Source organism: Gadus chalcogrammus, chromosome 23, assembly GCF_026213295.1.
Source record: "Gadus chalcogrammus isolate NIFS_2021 chromosome 23, NIFS_Gcha_1.0, whole genome shotgun sequence".
NCBI classification, from domain to species: Eukaryota; Metazoa; Chordata; class Actinopteri; order Gadiformes; family Gadidae; genus Gadus; species Gadus chalcogrammus.
Window position 1 is genome coordinate 3,753,574 of NC_079434.1, and position 16,588 is coordinate 3,770,161.

The 16,588-nt window shown below is 45.1% G+C and overlaps 1 protein-coding gene across 1 annotated transcript in view; it reads right to left on the minus strand.

Annotated features, from left to right (window-relative positions):
• Positions 1-451: 451 nt before the first annotated feature.
• The window catches only part of LOC130376761 (guanine nucleotide exchange factor VAV3), a 72,546-nt gene continuing 56,409 nt past the window's right edge, over positions 452-16,588 (minus strand). Inside the window, exons 20-27 of the mRNA XM_056583624.1 lie at positions 15,244-15,374; positions 13,593-13,658; positions 12,970-13,004; positions 12,448-12,564; positions 10,861-10,948; positions 9,794-9,923; positions 4,543-4,694; positions 452-2,410 (exon numbers count right to left, since the gene is read on the minus strand). Coding sequence (XP_056439599.1) covers positions 2,366-2,410; positions 4,543-4,694; positions 9,794-9,923; positions 10,861-10,948; positions 12,448-12,564; positions 12,970-13,004; positions 13,593-13,658; positions 15,244-15,374 — 764 coding nt within the window. The 3' untranslated portion in view covers positions 452-2,365. The remainder of the gene's footprint in view (positions 2,411-4,542; positions 4,695-9,793; positions 9,924-10,860; positions 10,949-12,447; positions 12,565-12,969; positions 13,005-13,592; positions 13,659-15,243; positions 15,375-16,588) is intronic.

Here is a 16,588-nt window from a genome sequence, read left to right on the forward strand (position 1 = left end):
GAGGCTAGTGGAGGGGGGGGGGGACTGGGGCTGGAGGCTAGTGGAGGGGGGGGGGGGGGGCTGGAGGCTAGTGGAGGGGGGGGGGGACTGGGGCTGGAGGCTAGTGGGGGGGGGGGGGGGACTGGGGCTAGAGGCTAGTGGGGGGGGGGGGGGGGGGGGCTAGAGGCTAGTGGAGGTGGGGGGGGGACTGGGGCTAGAGGCTAGTGGGGGGGGGGGGGGGGCTAGAGGCTAGTGGGGGGGGGGGGGGGTGGGGGGGGGGGCTAGAGGCTAGAGGGGGGGGGGGTGGGGGACTGTGGCTAGAGGCTTGTGGAGGGGAGGGAGGGGACTGGGGCTAGAGGCTAGTGGGGGGGGGGGCAGTGGGGGGGGGATAGACAGGAGAGATGGATGCAGGCGGGGTCGGCTGGGGTGAGGCTCCGGTGTGGTGATTAGATCACAGATACCCTTGAGCCCCGGGCTCATCCCATTCTCCTCCCCCCCACACACACACACACACACACACACACACACACACACACACACACACACACACACACACACACACACACACACACACACACACACACACACACACACACACACACACACACACACACACACACATATCGAAAATAAAAAGAGGACATTTCAGACACACAAACTGAGAGGGTTCACATTAAAATGAAAGTAAAAATGTATAATATTCTGTAAGAAATCGCTTCAGACCTGAGCAGCTGGATCCACAACGCGAGTAACACTGCACTGGCATACACGTACTTAGTAACACCAATGTTCATGGTAGTCTGAGAGGCTAAAGGAACATTACACAACATCGATCCTTCTCTAGTTCATAATCCAATTTTCCACGAAAAACACATTGCAGCTCAGCCCAATAAATACATTTAAAATATACAGGTCATTTGCAGGTGACGTTACAACGCAATGGGGAGGCTTTGGGTACCTTTATATGTGTTTGGGATGCTTCCCTCTAGTGGTCAGATAACAGTACTACCGGACAACAGCACCTTGAAGGAGGGTGCTGCTCGGTGCGGTGGAATCATATCATACTAACACAATATCAAAAAAAGGAATACATTGACTTTCTTCTGTTAATTGCAATATAAAGAACATTCGACAAAAACACATGCTGGCACTCTCTGGCTACACAATGACATCAAAGCTACGTTTAAGAAGATCAGAAGGCTTTGTCGTCCCACTTGTTTTCTTTTTTCTGACATAACAGCACCATCCTGAATACAAAATAGCCCATCTTCACAGCACATCTGTATAAGGAGGTTATAAATACAGCGTTGGGGGGGGAGGAAGAGCTTTGCACAAAGCATACATGAGTAGAAAATTAAATGATCAGCTAGGCATTAGCTCAGAGAGATGTCTTCACACCAAATCCTGGCATAGGGTGCCACCATTGTATACTTTTGAAATCTGTTTAGTAAACCATCTGTTGAAGTAAAGGAACATCTTATAACATTAACATGTAAATATTATTATTTCATATACCCTAGTTATTGATGAGGTAAACTATGGTTGAATTAAAAGTCAAAAGTAGTTACATGTAATAGATTGTGTATGTGTTTGTGTGCGTGTGTGTGTGTGTATGTGTGTGCGTGTGTTTGTGTGTGTGGGTGTGTGTGCATGTGTGTGTCCTTGTGATTTTGAAGAGACGGTCGGACTCAGTATTTCTGTGGATAATTCGTAGGATCATCAATAAAGAGATGAGCCAGGTAACCCATAATCCTGCCCACCGATTCGTCAAAAGCAGTAGCGCTGGTCCAACTGACACAGAGGCCATGGCCCTTTGGAAAGCCACTGGGAGGAAAAGCATCGGGCTCAAAGCCTTTGTTTGGCCCAACTTCCCTTAAGCCCCTCTACTCTTTACTCTGGGAAGAGCTAGATGTATGTATGTATGAATGAATGAATGAATGAATAGATGCATGGATGTACAGCTGGGTCAATATTGTCGGTAGGCAACAAGCTAAAGTAGCTGGAACAAGCATAACCCCGGGCTTCAGCCAATCAGAGCACTGCAGTCATATGGCTCTAGAGGTGTGCTTCGTACTCCCTCTTCTTTCCCAAAGGCTCCGTCGAGGGGGTTAAGTGCTTTGCAGTTGGTCAATTCTTTGCGGGAGAAAGCAAAGCCATATGTTCTGCATCAGGTACACACGTATGCCCGCCTCCTGACTGCTTTTAGTCTTCTGCGCTCCTGGCTGAGCTTCTGCTCGCTGCTGCACGCCGCTGTGGCTCTACTTCTGCTCCGTCTTCCTCTCTTCCCTGGTGCGCTTCCTTCCATTTAAACTTTCAGGGATCGACTTCCCTCCATCACTTGTGTCCTTCATCAATACCTTGTCTCGCTCCTCATTAATGTCCCTTCTCACTCCTCTCCTTCCTCCACATACGACGATGGAAACCAGCCGACCTAAGGTGTGGAAGGAGAGGAAGAGAAATACCAAGAAAGGGAATTGGTTACTATGACATGCATAGTGTGTGTGTGTGTGTGTGTGTGTGTGTGTGTGTGTGTGTGTGTGTGTGTGTGTGTGTGTGTGTGTGTGTGTGTGTGTGTGTGTGTGTGTGTGTGTGTGTGTGTGTGTGTGTGTGTGTGCATGCGTGGGTGCATGTGTGTGTTTGTGTTTAAAGCTTTGCAGTGTGGCTGTACAGTAGGTCCTTCTAAAGCGATATCGATGCATCTCAATGCAACAATTTTTTTTATGTACATTTCCATACGTGATTTTCAGAAATATATACATCTGGGTTTGCTACTCAGAGTTTTCTAATCACTTCCTACTTTTGTGATGATCTTTAAAGACATCCACAGATGAATTAACTTATCTAATATTTTATGAGAGAGAAAGCTTTTGTCACAAATATGACTTTCTATGAATAATGCCATAATCAATGCAGCTTGCATTACAACACAACAATATGTAAGTATGAAAAAAATAGGTTTCAGTTTTATTTTATTTCTAATATTTCTTTTCTATGTCATTAAAGAAAAAGCTGCTCTTGAATTAGAAGGATTTCTTGTGTCTGGATGTGAGTTTGCGTGCATGCTATGCGTAGGCTGAATCGCAATCGTGTCAAGACAAATCAGATTGGCCAATGCACACTGAAGATGAATTAAATAATTCTAAAATTACTAAAATGATCCCTCTCTGAACAGAATGTTGCAGCAGGCGAACAAAATATTTTTAATTCCGATTATTAATTGATCTGCATCGAGTCCGAATCGTTCTAGAGAGAATCGCGATGCGTCCAAGAATCTATTATTTTTCCCACCCCTATTTACAGTGTTTAACAGGAATAGATGAAAGGCATTGTTTCTGGGGAATGTAAGAAGCCTGGTTTGCCGTTTAGATCGCGTTTCAATATTATAATCTCTGTAGGGTTGTTACATCTCTGTTGTGATTTGACTTGCCAAGCAACGACTTCACACATAAGCTCCAAGAACAGATCTTGTTTGTGTTATTTTGCTTTTAAAATACGCTTTTTTTTTAGCAGTGCCAGTGTTGCGTTTTCATTCTAAAAAGGTACCGTTAGTTTTGGGTAGATATGAATTGGTAAAGTGTCTGTGGGTTAGTTTGGAGCTTTTATATTCATATGAGTAATTTTAATATCGAGAATAGTGTCATTAGACACCAGTGTTACTTATTCCCCGGTAAAATACCTTTAGGTTCATGCCCAAATAATTTATTTGTTTTAATCCAAACAGTAGCAGGTTAACATATGTTGAGGGAGCAGAGTGGCCAAACAGACTTTGGATGAGAAGGTGCAGTAGAGCATATTGATGGGAGACCTGTTTAGTCATCACTGTTCCACCTTCTCTAATACAGATGCAGGCTGGTGATAATAAATATGCCGTCATCTAACTGGTCGTCATAGTGTCCTCACTAAAAATACACAACGCAGAGTAAAGTTCGCTACAACTGCCTGCTTGATGTTTGCTACAGAACTAGATGAGGTTCTCTTGTTATTCACAGTATTAACCCAATGAATTATTTTACCCAGTGATCAGCTAAAAAAAAATATATCTGATAAGCTAGGAGCTTCCAAGCCCTTTACTATATGAGGGGGAATTTCGCCCTGATTATATCAAGCTCTCTTTCCGCTATCAAAACAGCTTTATAGGCAGGGTAGGCAATGTATTTGTACCAGCTTCCTATCATCTTCCAATCATTTCATTTGGCCTGAATGAAATGACTTGATGTTCTACCTACCTTACCAACTATCTGCGCACCTCGGCCCATGCACTCATCACGCATGACCCGGGTCTTCCGCAAGGCGAGGCAGAGCTATTGCTGAAGCTAGCGAGCTTATCAAAAGTTCTGGTGGAGATGCTTTGCAGGGATGCCTTAAGGGAATTTTTCAGTTGGAGAATTCCAAATCCGACCTTACTCCGGGGAGAAGTCTTGGTTGTCGTGGTTGGTCTTTCTTCCGCTTAGCCTGTATACTTTTAATGATTTTAACGTGCCCTTTTTATGGATATTATGGGGATATTGTTTGATGCTTGGGAGGCCCTTTGCATGTGTGTGTGTGTGTTTGTGTGGGACTTACCCGGCCGTTGACCTCCCCCCTCCACCACCCATTGGCCCCTGTCTTGGTGTAAATGGTGACCAGGTCGCCCTCTTGCAGCGACAGCTCCCGCATGTCCCTCGAGCTGAAGTCGTAGCGCGCCACCGCCACACCCATAAACTTGGGAGCCAGAACTGTGGAGGTAGAGAGAGAGAGACAGATACACAGAGAGAGAGAGAGAGAGAGAGAGAGAGAGAGAGAGAGAGAGAGAGAGAGAGAGAGAGAGAGAGAGAGAGAGAGAGAGAGAGAGAGAGAGAGAGAGAGAGAGAGAGTAAACACAGGAGTAGTCTGAGACAACTCTACTGGGAACAAACATGAGCACAACACAGACACACAGGCTACAACGAAAGGTGGATGCTAGCCCGTAGCCCCTTGTTCACCCTGGGAGAACCCCACCCCGGGGGGCTTGGGGGGCGAGCAGTACACCCCCGCTCACTCACTGAGCAGGGCCCACACAAGACCCCGGACTGTAGCCCATGAAATGTCAGCTGTTGTATTAGACAGTTAACCCTTCGTTTGTAAGGTGTGTACGTCTGCACGTCTGTGTGTGTGTGCGTATATGCATGTGTACACCAAATAATATGAACACAAAACAAACCAATATAATGCAAGTTGAGTGTGCATGTATGTGTGTGAGTGTAAATGTGTGTGCGCGTGCTCTTGTGGATGTGCCGGGGAACTGTCCCTGGGCTCTAACACCTTCAACCGTCCTGAGCGAGGGGGGAGCACTGACCAGACGGGCCGGGGAGCAGGTGGGCCTCAGAGCTCTGCCACGCGGGCAGAATATCAATAGACAGAAGAAACACACACACAACCTCAACTTTGATTGAAACATGCCGTCTGTCAACAAACACAGAACTAACATGATCCGGATGGACTCCCCCTTCAGACAGACACCCGGATACACACACACACACACACTTAGTAAACAGGACACACACATGCACATCGGATCCGCGTAAATGTGTCTCACACACAGATGAATGAATGAGGCGAGCTAGATGTTCCGACAGCAGCATGGCTGAGCATGCCAAGCAGCCTACAAAACAAACATATAAATATGTATCTATACATATACATTGATATATATATAGAGAGAGAGAGAGAGAGAGAGAGAGGAGAGAGAGAGAGAGAGAGAGAGAGAGAGAGAGAGAGAGAGAGAGAGGAGAGAGAGAGAGAGAGAGAGAGAGAGACAGAGAGAGAGAGGAGGAGAGAGAGAGAGAGAGAGAGAGAGAGAGAGAGAGAGAGAGAGAGAGACAGAGAGAGAGACAGAGAGAGAGACAGAGAGAGAGACAGAGACAGAGACAGAGAGAGAGACAGAGAGAGAGAGAGAGAGAGAGAGAGAGAGAGAGAGAGAGAGAGAGAGAGAGACAGAGACAGAGACAGAGACAAAGACAGAGACAGAGACAGAGACAGAGACAGAGACAGAGAGAGAGAGACAGAGACAGAGAGAGAGAGGAAAATAAGTACCTGTACCTGACCAGAAGGGGGCGGAGGAGGGAGGAACAAAGCTGTAGCTGGCAGGTGTTACAAAAGAGAGGCCGCAGAGCAATGCAGCTATTATGGTGGTGGTGGTGGGGATACAGAGAGAGAGAGAGAGAGAGAGAGAGAGAGAGAGAGAGAGAGAGAGAGAGAGAGAGAGAGAGAGAGAGAGAGAGAGAGAGAGAGAGAGAGAGAGAGAGAGAGACAGAGAGAGAGAGAGGGAGAGAGAGAGAGAGAGGGCGAGATACAGAGATACAGAGATACAGAGATACAGAGAGAGAGAGAGAGAGAGAGAGAGAGAGAGAGAGAGAGAGAGAGAGAGAGAGAGAGAGAGAGAGAGAGAGAGAGAGAGAGAGAGATACAGGGAGTGAGAAAGATACAGGGATACAGGGAGAGAGAGAGAGTGATAAAGGTAGATCGAGAATGATATAGAGAGAGAGAGAGAGAGAGGGAGAGAGAGAAAGGAGAGATACAGTGGTGGTGGGGGGGGGGGGTGCATGGAGGGTAAAAGCAGAGAAAAGTAAAGCAGGAGAAAAACATTTTATAAAGGACTTTGAAATGTAAAATCTAAAGAAAGATAAATGAAGAAAACAGGAAGTCAGAGTGACCCCCTCCCTCCCCTGCTCCAGTATTCCAGCAGTGTTCTCACCTCCCAGTCCCCCTGAGGAACATCTCATACAAAATCTTTAGCCCCACCCCAACCTCCCCGACCGCAGACTAGTGGCATAGTGCTGACTACTAACACCGGGTAGTGGGGGGGTCTATTACATCCCCATCCCTCCACTTGGCCTGCTTCTCCTCCTGTGCCTGCTACAACATAATACGTTCCTCCATATGCAAACACACACACACACATAGACACACAGACACATGTTAATGCTGTTATATGCGGGGAGAAGACTTTGTAGAAATGGTGAGGAAGTCATTGGGCAGGGTATGGGTGTCTCTGTTTGTGTGTGTGTGTGTGTGTGTGTGTGTGTGTGTGTGTGTGTGTGTGTGTGTGTGTGTGTGTGTGTGTGTGTGTGTGTGTGTGTGTGTGTGTGTGTGTGTGTGTGCGTGCGTGCGTGTGTATGTGCGTGTGTGCGTGTGTGTGTGGTTAGAGGAGATCAGGGGCCTCTAGAGGCGCAGCAGACATAAATATCAATCAGTGAACACAGCTGTAAACCTAATAGCTGACACACGTGCATATGAATACACGCGGACACACACGCACGCACATGTATTAATAGCTCAAAGACCAACACAGGTCGTCATTATCGTGCACTTTGTTTCAGTTGGCAGTTAGTGTCGTACTGGTACAGTCGGTGATGCCTGTCAACCGCCATGTTGTCAAGGTTGGTTGGGATAGCTGATTAGTATTCCAACCCTAGCTTAACACTTCAGACTTTTCTCAACACAGAAAATCCTCCCTAAATAATAACCACACAAACCCAGAGTGAGAGAGAGTTGTAAAGACAGTGAGTAAAGGAATGGTTTGGAGGGAGAGAGCAGACAGTTGTTTACTGTACTAGGTACGTGGAGGAGACTTCATATAAGAAAATGCTGGAAGTAAAAATGTTTTGAGTCTGAGCTGTCAGGATTCTTATCTCAATCTATCTTTAAATCTTTGTTTAGTTTTTCAATTGTGTGTGTTTCTGTTTATGTCTCTGACAAAGTGAGAAATAATTTGGGACTATCTGCCCAACCCAATGATTCATTTTCCATGCACAAAAACACATTTTATGCAAAACTCAAAACTAAAGAACAACCTAAAAATATCCCATAATGAATGACATAGTTCTTTACCACACACGTATTTCATGCAGTGGTGTACATCCAATCAAAAATGAGAAATTTGCAGGCAAGATTGTTTCAGGACTCTCCCTTGTGCAATAAGTACTAGCAAAGCAGTTTTTCCATAATGTTTCACTGGCTACTAAAATGTTGTGGACAAAATATCTAAAAAGCAACAGTAAATTACTTTGGCATTCCGCCATCTGCAAAAAAAAAATCAAGACAGGGCGTTAGCGGGAGAAACAAGTTTTCTCTAAAGAGGCTCAATACATTTCTGTGGCTTAAGTCCCACGACAAGCATGGTGAGACGTTGTGTAAAATGTGCTGGCAACATCCCCGACTAGCAGATACAACCATTGCTTTTTATGTGGGCAAAGATTTTCAGCCATCCAGCGTTTGACAAGCATGAAAAGAGTAAGGAGCATACAAAGCATACAGAGCATGCCAGCTGGCAAGACACACTGAACGAAGAGCAACGTCAAGCAATATTTTTCTTGTGGCCTTCCATAAAGGGGAGGACCAAACAATAGCTCCTGGGGCTCCCCTGAGAACCACAACAAAACAAAAATGCGCAAAAGATGGCTTGTAATGGCTATTTGGCCTCAGGTCTGGTGGTCAAAGATGGGCCCTTTAAATATCCCCCAAAGTTGACTTGCTAATGCAACCAAATGTCCAACTCGAAAATATCCAATTTGAAAATATCACAACATAGCCTTTTTGCTATATAGCTGTTTACTTATTGAATCAATAGAATCAAATCAATTGAAACTCCCTGCAGGCAGTAGGAGGGCATTGATAGAGCCATGCAGAGTTCACAAAGGTTTGGCAAAGTTAACATGTCAAACTATGACTGGGGAAGGAGGGAACGACATCCTAATTATAATTATGATGACCCTAGTCCTTGTCCCCACGCTGCGCTGTTTAAAAGATGATTCTGCTCTCGAGGAAGCAGGTGCAAACATCTGCTCTGCCTAGAGGATACAGACTGTTCCAGAAGAAAATACATACAAAATAAAAGCGTCAGCTTTAGAGTTGTCAAGCAGGGAATCTGTAAGACTTGTCAAACAGCGCAAAGAAGTTCTTGAACAACATTTTTTATCTACTTATTTTGTATCGGTTCCATTGAACTAGACAATTTTATGAATCTATTTGTGTTTCAAAAGTAATATTTAGCGAAGAATCTTAACAAAGTTAGTATTCAGTTAGATAGGTAGAAAGACAGATGGATGGAAAAAAGTAATGAGCATACAAATTGCCTCCTTGCCAGTTGGCAAGACACACTGAACGACACACTGAACGGGCAGATAGATAGATACCAAGATATAAAGAAAGAGAGAAAGATATGTAGATAGATAGATGTATACAAAATTGATAGAAATTTTTGCCCTCAAGAGGAAATACATTTTCACAGACTGTGAGGTACCGCAAGTTTGAACACAGTACAAATACACAGTACACAATACCCAACCCCACACCTAGACTGGGCACACCAGCGTTGCTTTGCGTAGCCTTGTGTAGAGCCCTAAGTGAATGCTCCCACTCTATTCAATGAGAGCTGCTATACTGAGCCCGTTTGACTCGCATCAGACACGCAGCAAAATGCTAAAATAGACTTGTCTATTTATACGCCCAACGTGACGCAACGTGACGCTTTCATGCTCAATGTAGCTCCCAGGAAAGGATTATACACAAATGAAATCATCATTGTCTGAACTTTTCCCACATTTTCCCTGCATATATGTTTCTACGTGTCTCAATGATGGCACCCATTGCCCCCCTTGTCATCCCTTGAAGGAGGGATCCCCCACTCTGCGTTCCTTCTCAAGACTTCTTCTTTAAAGAATGTACGGCCTGTTAAGCCCTTTGAGGCTCTACTGGTGATTAAGGGCTAAACAAATACAATTTAATTGATTCGAATTGAACTGACAAATGTCAGCTGGTGTTGACCCCTACTTGACCCCGTAAGAGACCAGCTCACCGTTCCCGGCCTGGCGAGGGTTCCGCTCTGCGGCCGGGTTCTCAGGCTCCCGGTGGGGGTACTGTAGGGTGGTGTCCAGGCTGCGGAAGCCCTCCTTCAGAGAGTGGTGCTTATAGTACTCGATGAGCTCCTACACACACACACACGCACACGCACACACACACACACACACACACACACACACACACACACACACACACACACACACACACACGCACGCACACACGCACACACACACACACACACACACACACACACACACACACACACACACACACACACACACACACGCACGCAAACACACACACACACACACACACTTACGAAAAACACACACACACACACAGACACACAGACACACACACACACACACAGGGTGTGGGTCAGTTGAGCTGTCATCAATCACGTTTGGGGCAGTACACTGATATCATTAGCTGGCTTAAACAGAAAATGAGAAACAAGGGAATATAAATCGGAAGATAAGCTGAGGTGGAGTCGGTCATGTTAATGGCATACTGATCATTTGATAAGGATTCCTTTTCACAAAATGGGGCTTGAAATTAAAGAGATAACGCAAATAAATACATGACACACTAGTGACTCTAAAGTTTAAACCCTGTGGTACTAAGTCTTTCTTATAGAAAAGAACAACTCTGAAAAGAAGAATAGAACTTACAATTTATCCAGGTGAAACCACATCTTTTTTCAGGGTGGCTTAATATTAGCAAGGCTTTTCATTATAAGGTAGCTATCAGCATTCAAATAAATGGACCACAACCACTGCCTACACAGAGGTGTCAGCATCAGCAGAGAGAGAACCCCCCAAACCACAGGCTGTTCTGCCCTCCGCCCTTTGGGAGTGCCCAAGGGGCCTAAGGGCCTCCTACTATGCTTTCTGTCTATACTCACTAGTGTTCTCCTGAACCTCTTGTTTTATGTACACGCTCACTAGTATTCTCCTAACCTCTTGTTTCATGTGTATACTCACTAGTATGCTCCTGAACCTCTTGTTTCATGTGTATACTCACTAGTATTCTCCTAACCTCTTGTTTCATGTGTATACTCACTAGTATGCTCCTGAACCTCTTGTTTTCTGCGATGTGGAAGCAGCCATCCTTGGCCAGGATCTTGATGTGTTTCACGTCGTTGTTATACCTGTGGGTCATTGAATAAGTTATGAGTCTAATTTCCCGCCTCTGATCACCGCCATCGATCGGGGGCCAACCGGTACCCTTGGATGCCCCCGGGCCCCCCCCCCCGCCCCAACCCTTCTCTATGCACCCCCCTTGTTTTAATGCATTATGAGATACTGAGGCTTCTGGAAAATAATGATGCGCAGAGCATGCGTGTGTGTACGTGCACGTGTGCACACGTGCGTGCATGCGTTTGTGTGTGTCGGGGGGAGGAGATGTCGGAAAATTGGAGAATGCGGTTCAATGTGTTCTCGCAAGGGGTCGGCTTGGGGTGCAGTGTGATCCTTCTGATTGGTCAGCCTGCAAACAGTCGTGTTTCCCAAATGGTGAGGCCTATTGGGTTCCAATGTGAACTTGTATATAATGTATTTATTGTGAGTTGCTATGGATACAAACTTTTGCTAAAAGACTTCATGTCATGTACTGTGGGTCGTTCGGTGTGGACTTTGGTGTGGAGTTCACCACAGACCAAAGTTCTGAACTAATTTCCACACATTATTCTGTTTTCCATCAACAGCGCTTTGCCCTCATGACATGTTTGAGGGCAAACGTGTTTATTTGGTATCGTATGCTAAACAGTAATATATAAATGCACTTCTAGTCAAGATACACGGAAGAAAATACTGGCAAAAGGGAGAACAGACAATACAATAAAACAATATTTTAATGTCTGTTCCCATTTGAAAAAACTTTTTCCCATAATTCTCTCTTTAAATGGTGTTTACATTTTACAACGACCTTGAACTTGTTCGTCGCACTCTGCCTGATTCAGCACATGGAATTTTAAGTGGGCATACATAGACACACGTAGACACCATTGTGCGTATAGTGGGCAATTAAAACTTTGTCGATGGAGAGACCCGCAGGCCACGAAAAAAGGATAGTTTAAAGGAAGGATTCTGTCGCTCGGAGAGACGGCTGACTGACTCCCCCACGGGGATACGGGAGCTTCAGCGGCACCACAGCAGAGAATACAAACATCCAGTGCCTCTCCTTCAAACACCCACCATGGGAGGGATGGTGACTGGCTGGGACTGACCACCAAATAAAGTTTGTTTCACAAATTGAGCACAGCATTAGAAATGCATTATTTGGTAAAGTAAATGTTACAAAGCTGTTTAATGTTGTCCCATTACAGCTGCTGATTGTTTTGGTCTAAACCTAGAAAGATAGTCTTGAGACTATTTGAATTAAGATCTTCATATTTATTGCAATGGCTTCCTGAGTTTGAAGTAGCCAGTCCAATGTATAGAACTGTACGGGGCATTTGATCCCTGCTAAATGTAAGACGGATCAAGAATGTTTGTTAAACCCACAGATTGTATTGAACTAATAAACAAATGAATTCCTACAGCTGGAGATGCAAAATATATACAAAAATGTTAGAGGAAATATCTGAAGGGGTCCACGAGGAGGAACAATTACAAGGAGAGGAAGGTATTGCATGAGCAGTGCACTGACTTGATGCTGATGGCATACTCGGTAGACTCGCGGCTGCGGTGCCGGACCAGGTAGGTGCTGTTCCCCCGGTTGAGCAGCTCTGCTTCTGCTTGGAATCGCTCCATTGGTCCTGCGAACCTGTCAGTTAAAGACACCAACACATCGGGGCAATAAATAATACACTTTCAGATTATGATACTCATACAATGCACAATAGTTGGCTTTCGTTTCCTCAAGAAGGTACACAAAAGCAGCCATGACCTTTTGTAAGTGTTCATTCCAACAGTTTGTTACAATTACTTTTTTCTGAAGTTTGCTCAAGGGATTTACTGAATAAATCAGGAGGAGATCGGGTATGACGGAATCAATTCCCATTCCACACTGTGTTCAAATTGTGATACAATCCGTCTCATTCTCTGGTCGTGTTCAACACACAGGAGGATAATAACCTGATCAGGTTCTGTTTTTTGCTGTGAAAATGTAAAAACATCCAGATGGAAAATTCAGAGGAGAAAATATTATGAAGAATGGTTGTCAACATACCAAGGCTGTGCGGAGTAATCGACAGGCTTTGGAACCTGGAGGATAATAAAAAATGAGAGGCTTCAAATCAGAAATATATTGTTTAAATTATCCCATAATATCCATCACCTTAGCCATATTACCGGCCAGGATGTAGCAAGGTTCCAGTGCAGTTTACTACTTTTCACATTTTTCCAACACCATTAAAGCAACTAACAAGCAAGTATTAAGTGTAATGAAGTTTTTACCCTAACTCTGACCGCACAGACAATACAAAATGATTTTCTGTAATTCAAAATAATGAATTTCCAATAAAGGAAGCATTGCTGTGCTGCTGCTAGATGGCTATAAATAAAACAACTAATCTGAATCCAGTCTATAACAGGAATTACACCTGGTGAAAAGCATGCAAAGTCCCTTATGCTCAGACACACGGAAACACAAAGCATACTGCAGGGCTATTTCCTGTGAATCCAGATGAAGAAAGACACAAGAACCCGCAACCACTAACCACAATCAAACCTTTGAACCTTCTTCTAAACATTATTGTGCCATACATTTTTTCAGAGCAACAGAAATATTTTTTCTTTGTTTGTATAAAGAAGTGTCATTCAGAGGGAGAAGAGAGCAGTGTGGCTGCTTACACATGGGCACGGCTTGACAGCGTCACTTGGAAAGAACCCAACCTCCTTCGTCGTTAGGATTCTACCCTGGAACCACATAGAGAGAGAGAGCGAGAGAGAGAGAGAGAGAGAGAGAGAGAGACAGAGAGAGAGAGAGAGAGACGGAGAGAAAGGATGAGGGGAAAAGGGGGAGAGAGGGAGAGAGGGAGAGGGGGAGAGAGGGAGAGAGAGAGAGATAATTGCGTTACGCACGCCTGGCTTACTCTGTCTTCATAATTTAAGAGCAATTAGGGTTAGTACACAATACTGCACGCACTCACAGGCCCTGGATCAGTAATGCTGAAAGATAAATGAAGATTGAAAAGAAAAAGATGACGACTAACTGCTTAGGGCGAGAGAGAGTGAGAGAGAGAGAGAGAGAGAGCGAGAGAGAGAGAGAGAGAGATACTCAGTAAATGCATGGTGCCCCATAATGTTAAATGGAAACTCATTGATTTAACAACCCCTGTGAAGCTGTGAGTGTGTGTGTGTCTGTGTGTGTCTATACATATGTGAGCATTTGTACTCTTATGTGTCTGTGCATATAAGTGTGAGTTCATGCCAGCGCGTGTGTCTGCATATGTGTGTGCTTGCCTGGCAGCATGGATACATCAATACGTGTGTGTGTGTGTGGGAGTGGGTTCTATTTTGGGGCTTCACATTTAAAAGAAAGCAAAGTATGGTAATCTCTATATGTGTCTAGGTGTTGCTAGGTATTGTAACCATGTAGCCACAAGAGGCGCTCCAGGCTCACAAGGAGCCCGGAGTCATGTTCCCAGGCCATTTAACTCTTTTTGCACAAGAGACAACGTTTTTTGTGATCAAGGCCTCAGGGCCACTTGCAGTTTTTGGGGATAACAGATCGCCAGCTATTGAACAGATAAACATGGGTGAGCATTGAGGAGCAGATAAAAGCCCAGCTCGGGACGTCTGTCCTAAGGATTGAACACTTGACTTTCTAAAGCCAAAGCACTGTAGCCAATTGATCCTGAAAGTATCTTGGATGTGTTTTACTGGGGTGCACTTCAGCTAGGGTACAGATACTATATGGATCCAGATGGTCCCGGTGTGTGTGATATGTGTGACTATGGATGATGAGGTGAGAGAGTAGAGGGAGAAGGCCTCGTAGCTCATTGTCACCATGTTTGGAAAAACTGCCATTGGGGCTTTAAGAATGAACAAGACCCTTATCAACATAACCAGAGATGGAAAATGATACCTTTGTTGTTTGCCTATGGTATTAGCATTGACATTACATGAGGAATTCATCCTATTAGCAAAACGAAAACTCACATATGTAAATATTGTATTCACATATGTTTGGGTTGGTAATTAAGAATAATAATGTTGGTTGTTTCCATTTGTATAGAGAGACACGAGGCAGTGCAGAGAAAAGAAGCAGATAGAGAGAGAGACAGAGAGAAAGAGAGAGAGAGAGAGAGAGAGAGAGAGAGAGAGAGAGAGAGAGAGAGAGAGAGAGAGAGAGAGAGAGAGAGAGAGAGAGAGAGAGAGAGAGAGAGAGAGAGAGAAAGAGAGAGAGGGAAACACAGAGAAAGAGAGCGAGCACCATGATGAGAAAGTAAGAGCAAGAGCGAGCGAAAGAGAGCAAACGAGAAAGAGAGAGAGAGCATACCTGCCACCAGGGACTATTGATGTCTGCGTCGAGGAGTTCTATGATGTTGCCGGCGTGGATGGTGAGAGGGTGTCCAGATGTTGGACTAGGCATGCCAAAATAGTTCCTGACGACCAGCATCTTCGGCAGACCTACGAATTGAGCAAGAAAGAGAGAGAGGGTTGGCGTACGCCAAACTTCACACGCTCTCCAAGTGTCATGGCTCTGTTACACGCTTCGTTTTCCCTGCAACCTCTGTGATCAGGTGTATGATGGGATCTCCCGGACGTTGCCTCCAGGTTAAAGTGATGAAGGTAGACTGATCGGATCGCGGCTGAGATCCGACCAATGTGTGAGCCAGACGACCTCCGTATGCGACCTGGCACATCTGCGGTTAACAAGGCAACCGAGAGCCATTAACATCTGACACACAAGCTGTGTGTGCAAGTTTCTGTCCGTCCACATGGGAGTTCCAAAACTAAAAATCCCCTTGGAACAAAGTCTTCCGACAGTTGCTGCAAAAATAGTAACCGGAACACCTTCAACAGTTCGAGCATCATAACGATCTGCCATTTGGGTGAACGCCAGAGATAGAGACAGAGAGGGCCAGAGAGAGAGCGAGACAGCCAGAAAGCCAGAGACTCTACCTCTCATCCCGACCTTACACATCCTAATAGAGAGACTGACTAGAGAAATACTCCACTGCCCTAACTGATACTGCAATCCACACCACTGAGCTGGTGGCTATGCTTGGAGTAGGCTTTGGGTGTGTGCATTTATGTGTCTGCATCTGTGTGTGTGTGTGTTCCTTAGTTAGAGTGTGTGTGTGTTTGTGTGTGTGTGTGTGTGTGTGTGTGTGTGTGTGTGTGTGTTTGTATGATTTTGTGTTTGTGTGTGTGTGTGTGTGTGTGTGTGTGTGTGTGTGTGTGTGTGTGTGTGTGTGTGTGTGTGTGTGTGTGTGTGTGTGTGTGTGTGTGTGTGTGTGTGTGTGTGTAATGTGTGTGTGTGTGTGTGTGTGTGTGTGTGTGTGTTTGTAATGTGTGTGTGTTTTATGTGTGTGCGCGTGTGTGTGTGTGTGTGTGTGTGTGTGTGTGTGTGTGTGTGTGTGTGTGTGTGTGTGTGTTGGTGTGTAGGTGTGTGTGTGTGTGTGTGTGTGTGTGTGTGTGTGTGTGTGTGTGTGTGTGTGTGTGTGTGTGTGTGTGTGTGTGTGTGTGTGTGTGTGTGTGTGTGTGTGTGAATGTTTGTTTGTCTGTGTATATTGTCTATGTAGGCATGTCTCACTCTTTGGCATGTGTTACAAACACACACACACACACACACACACACACACACACACACACACACACACACACACACACACACACAC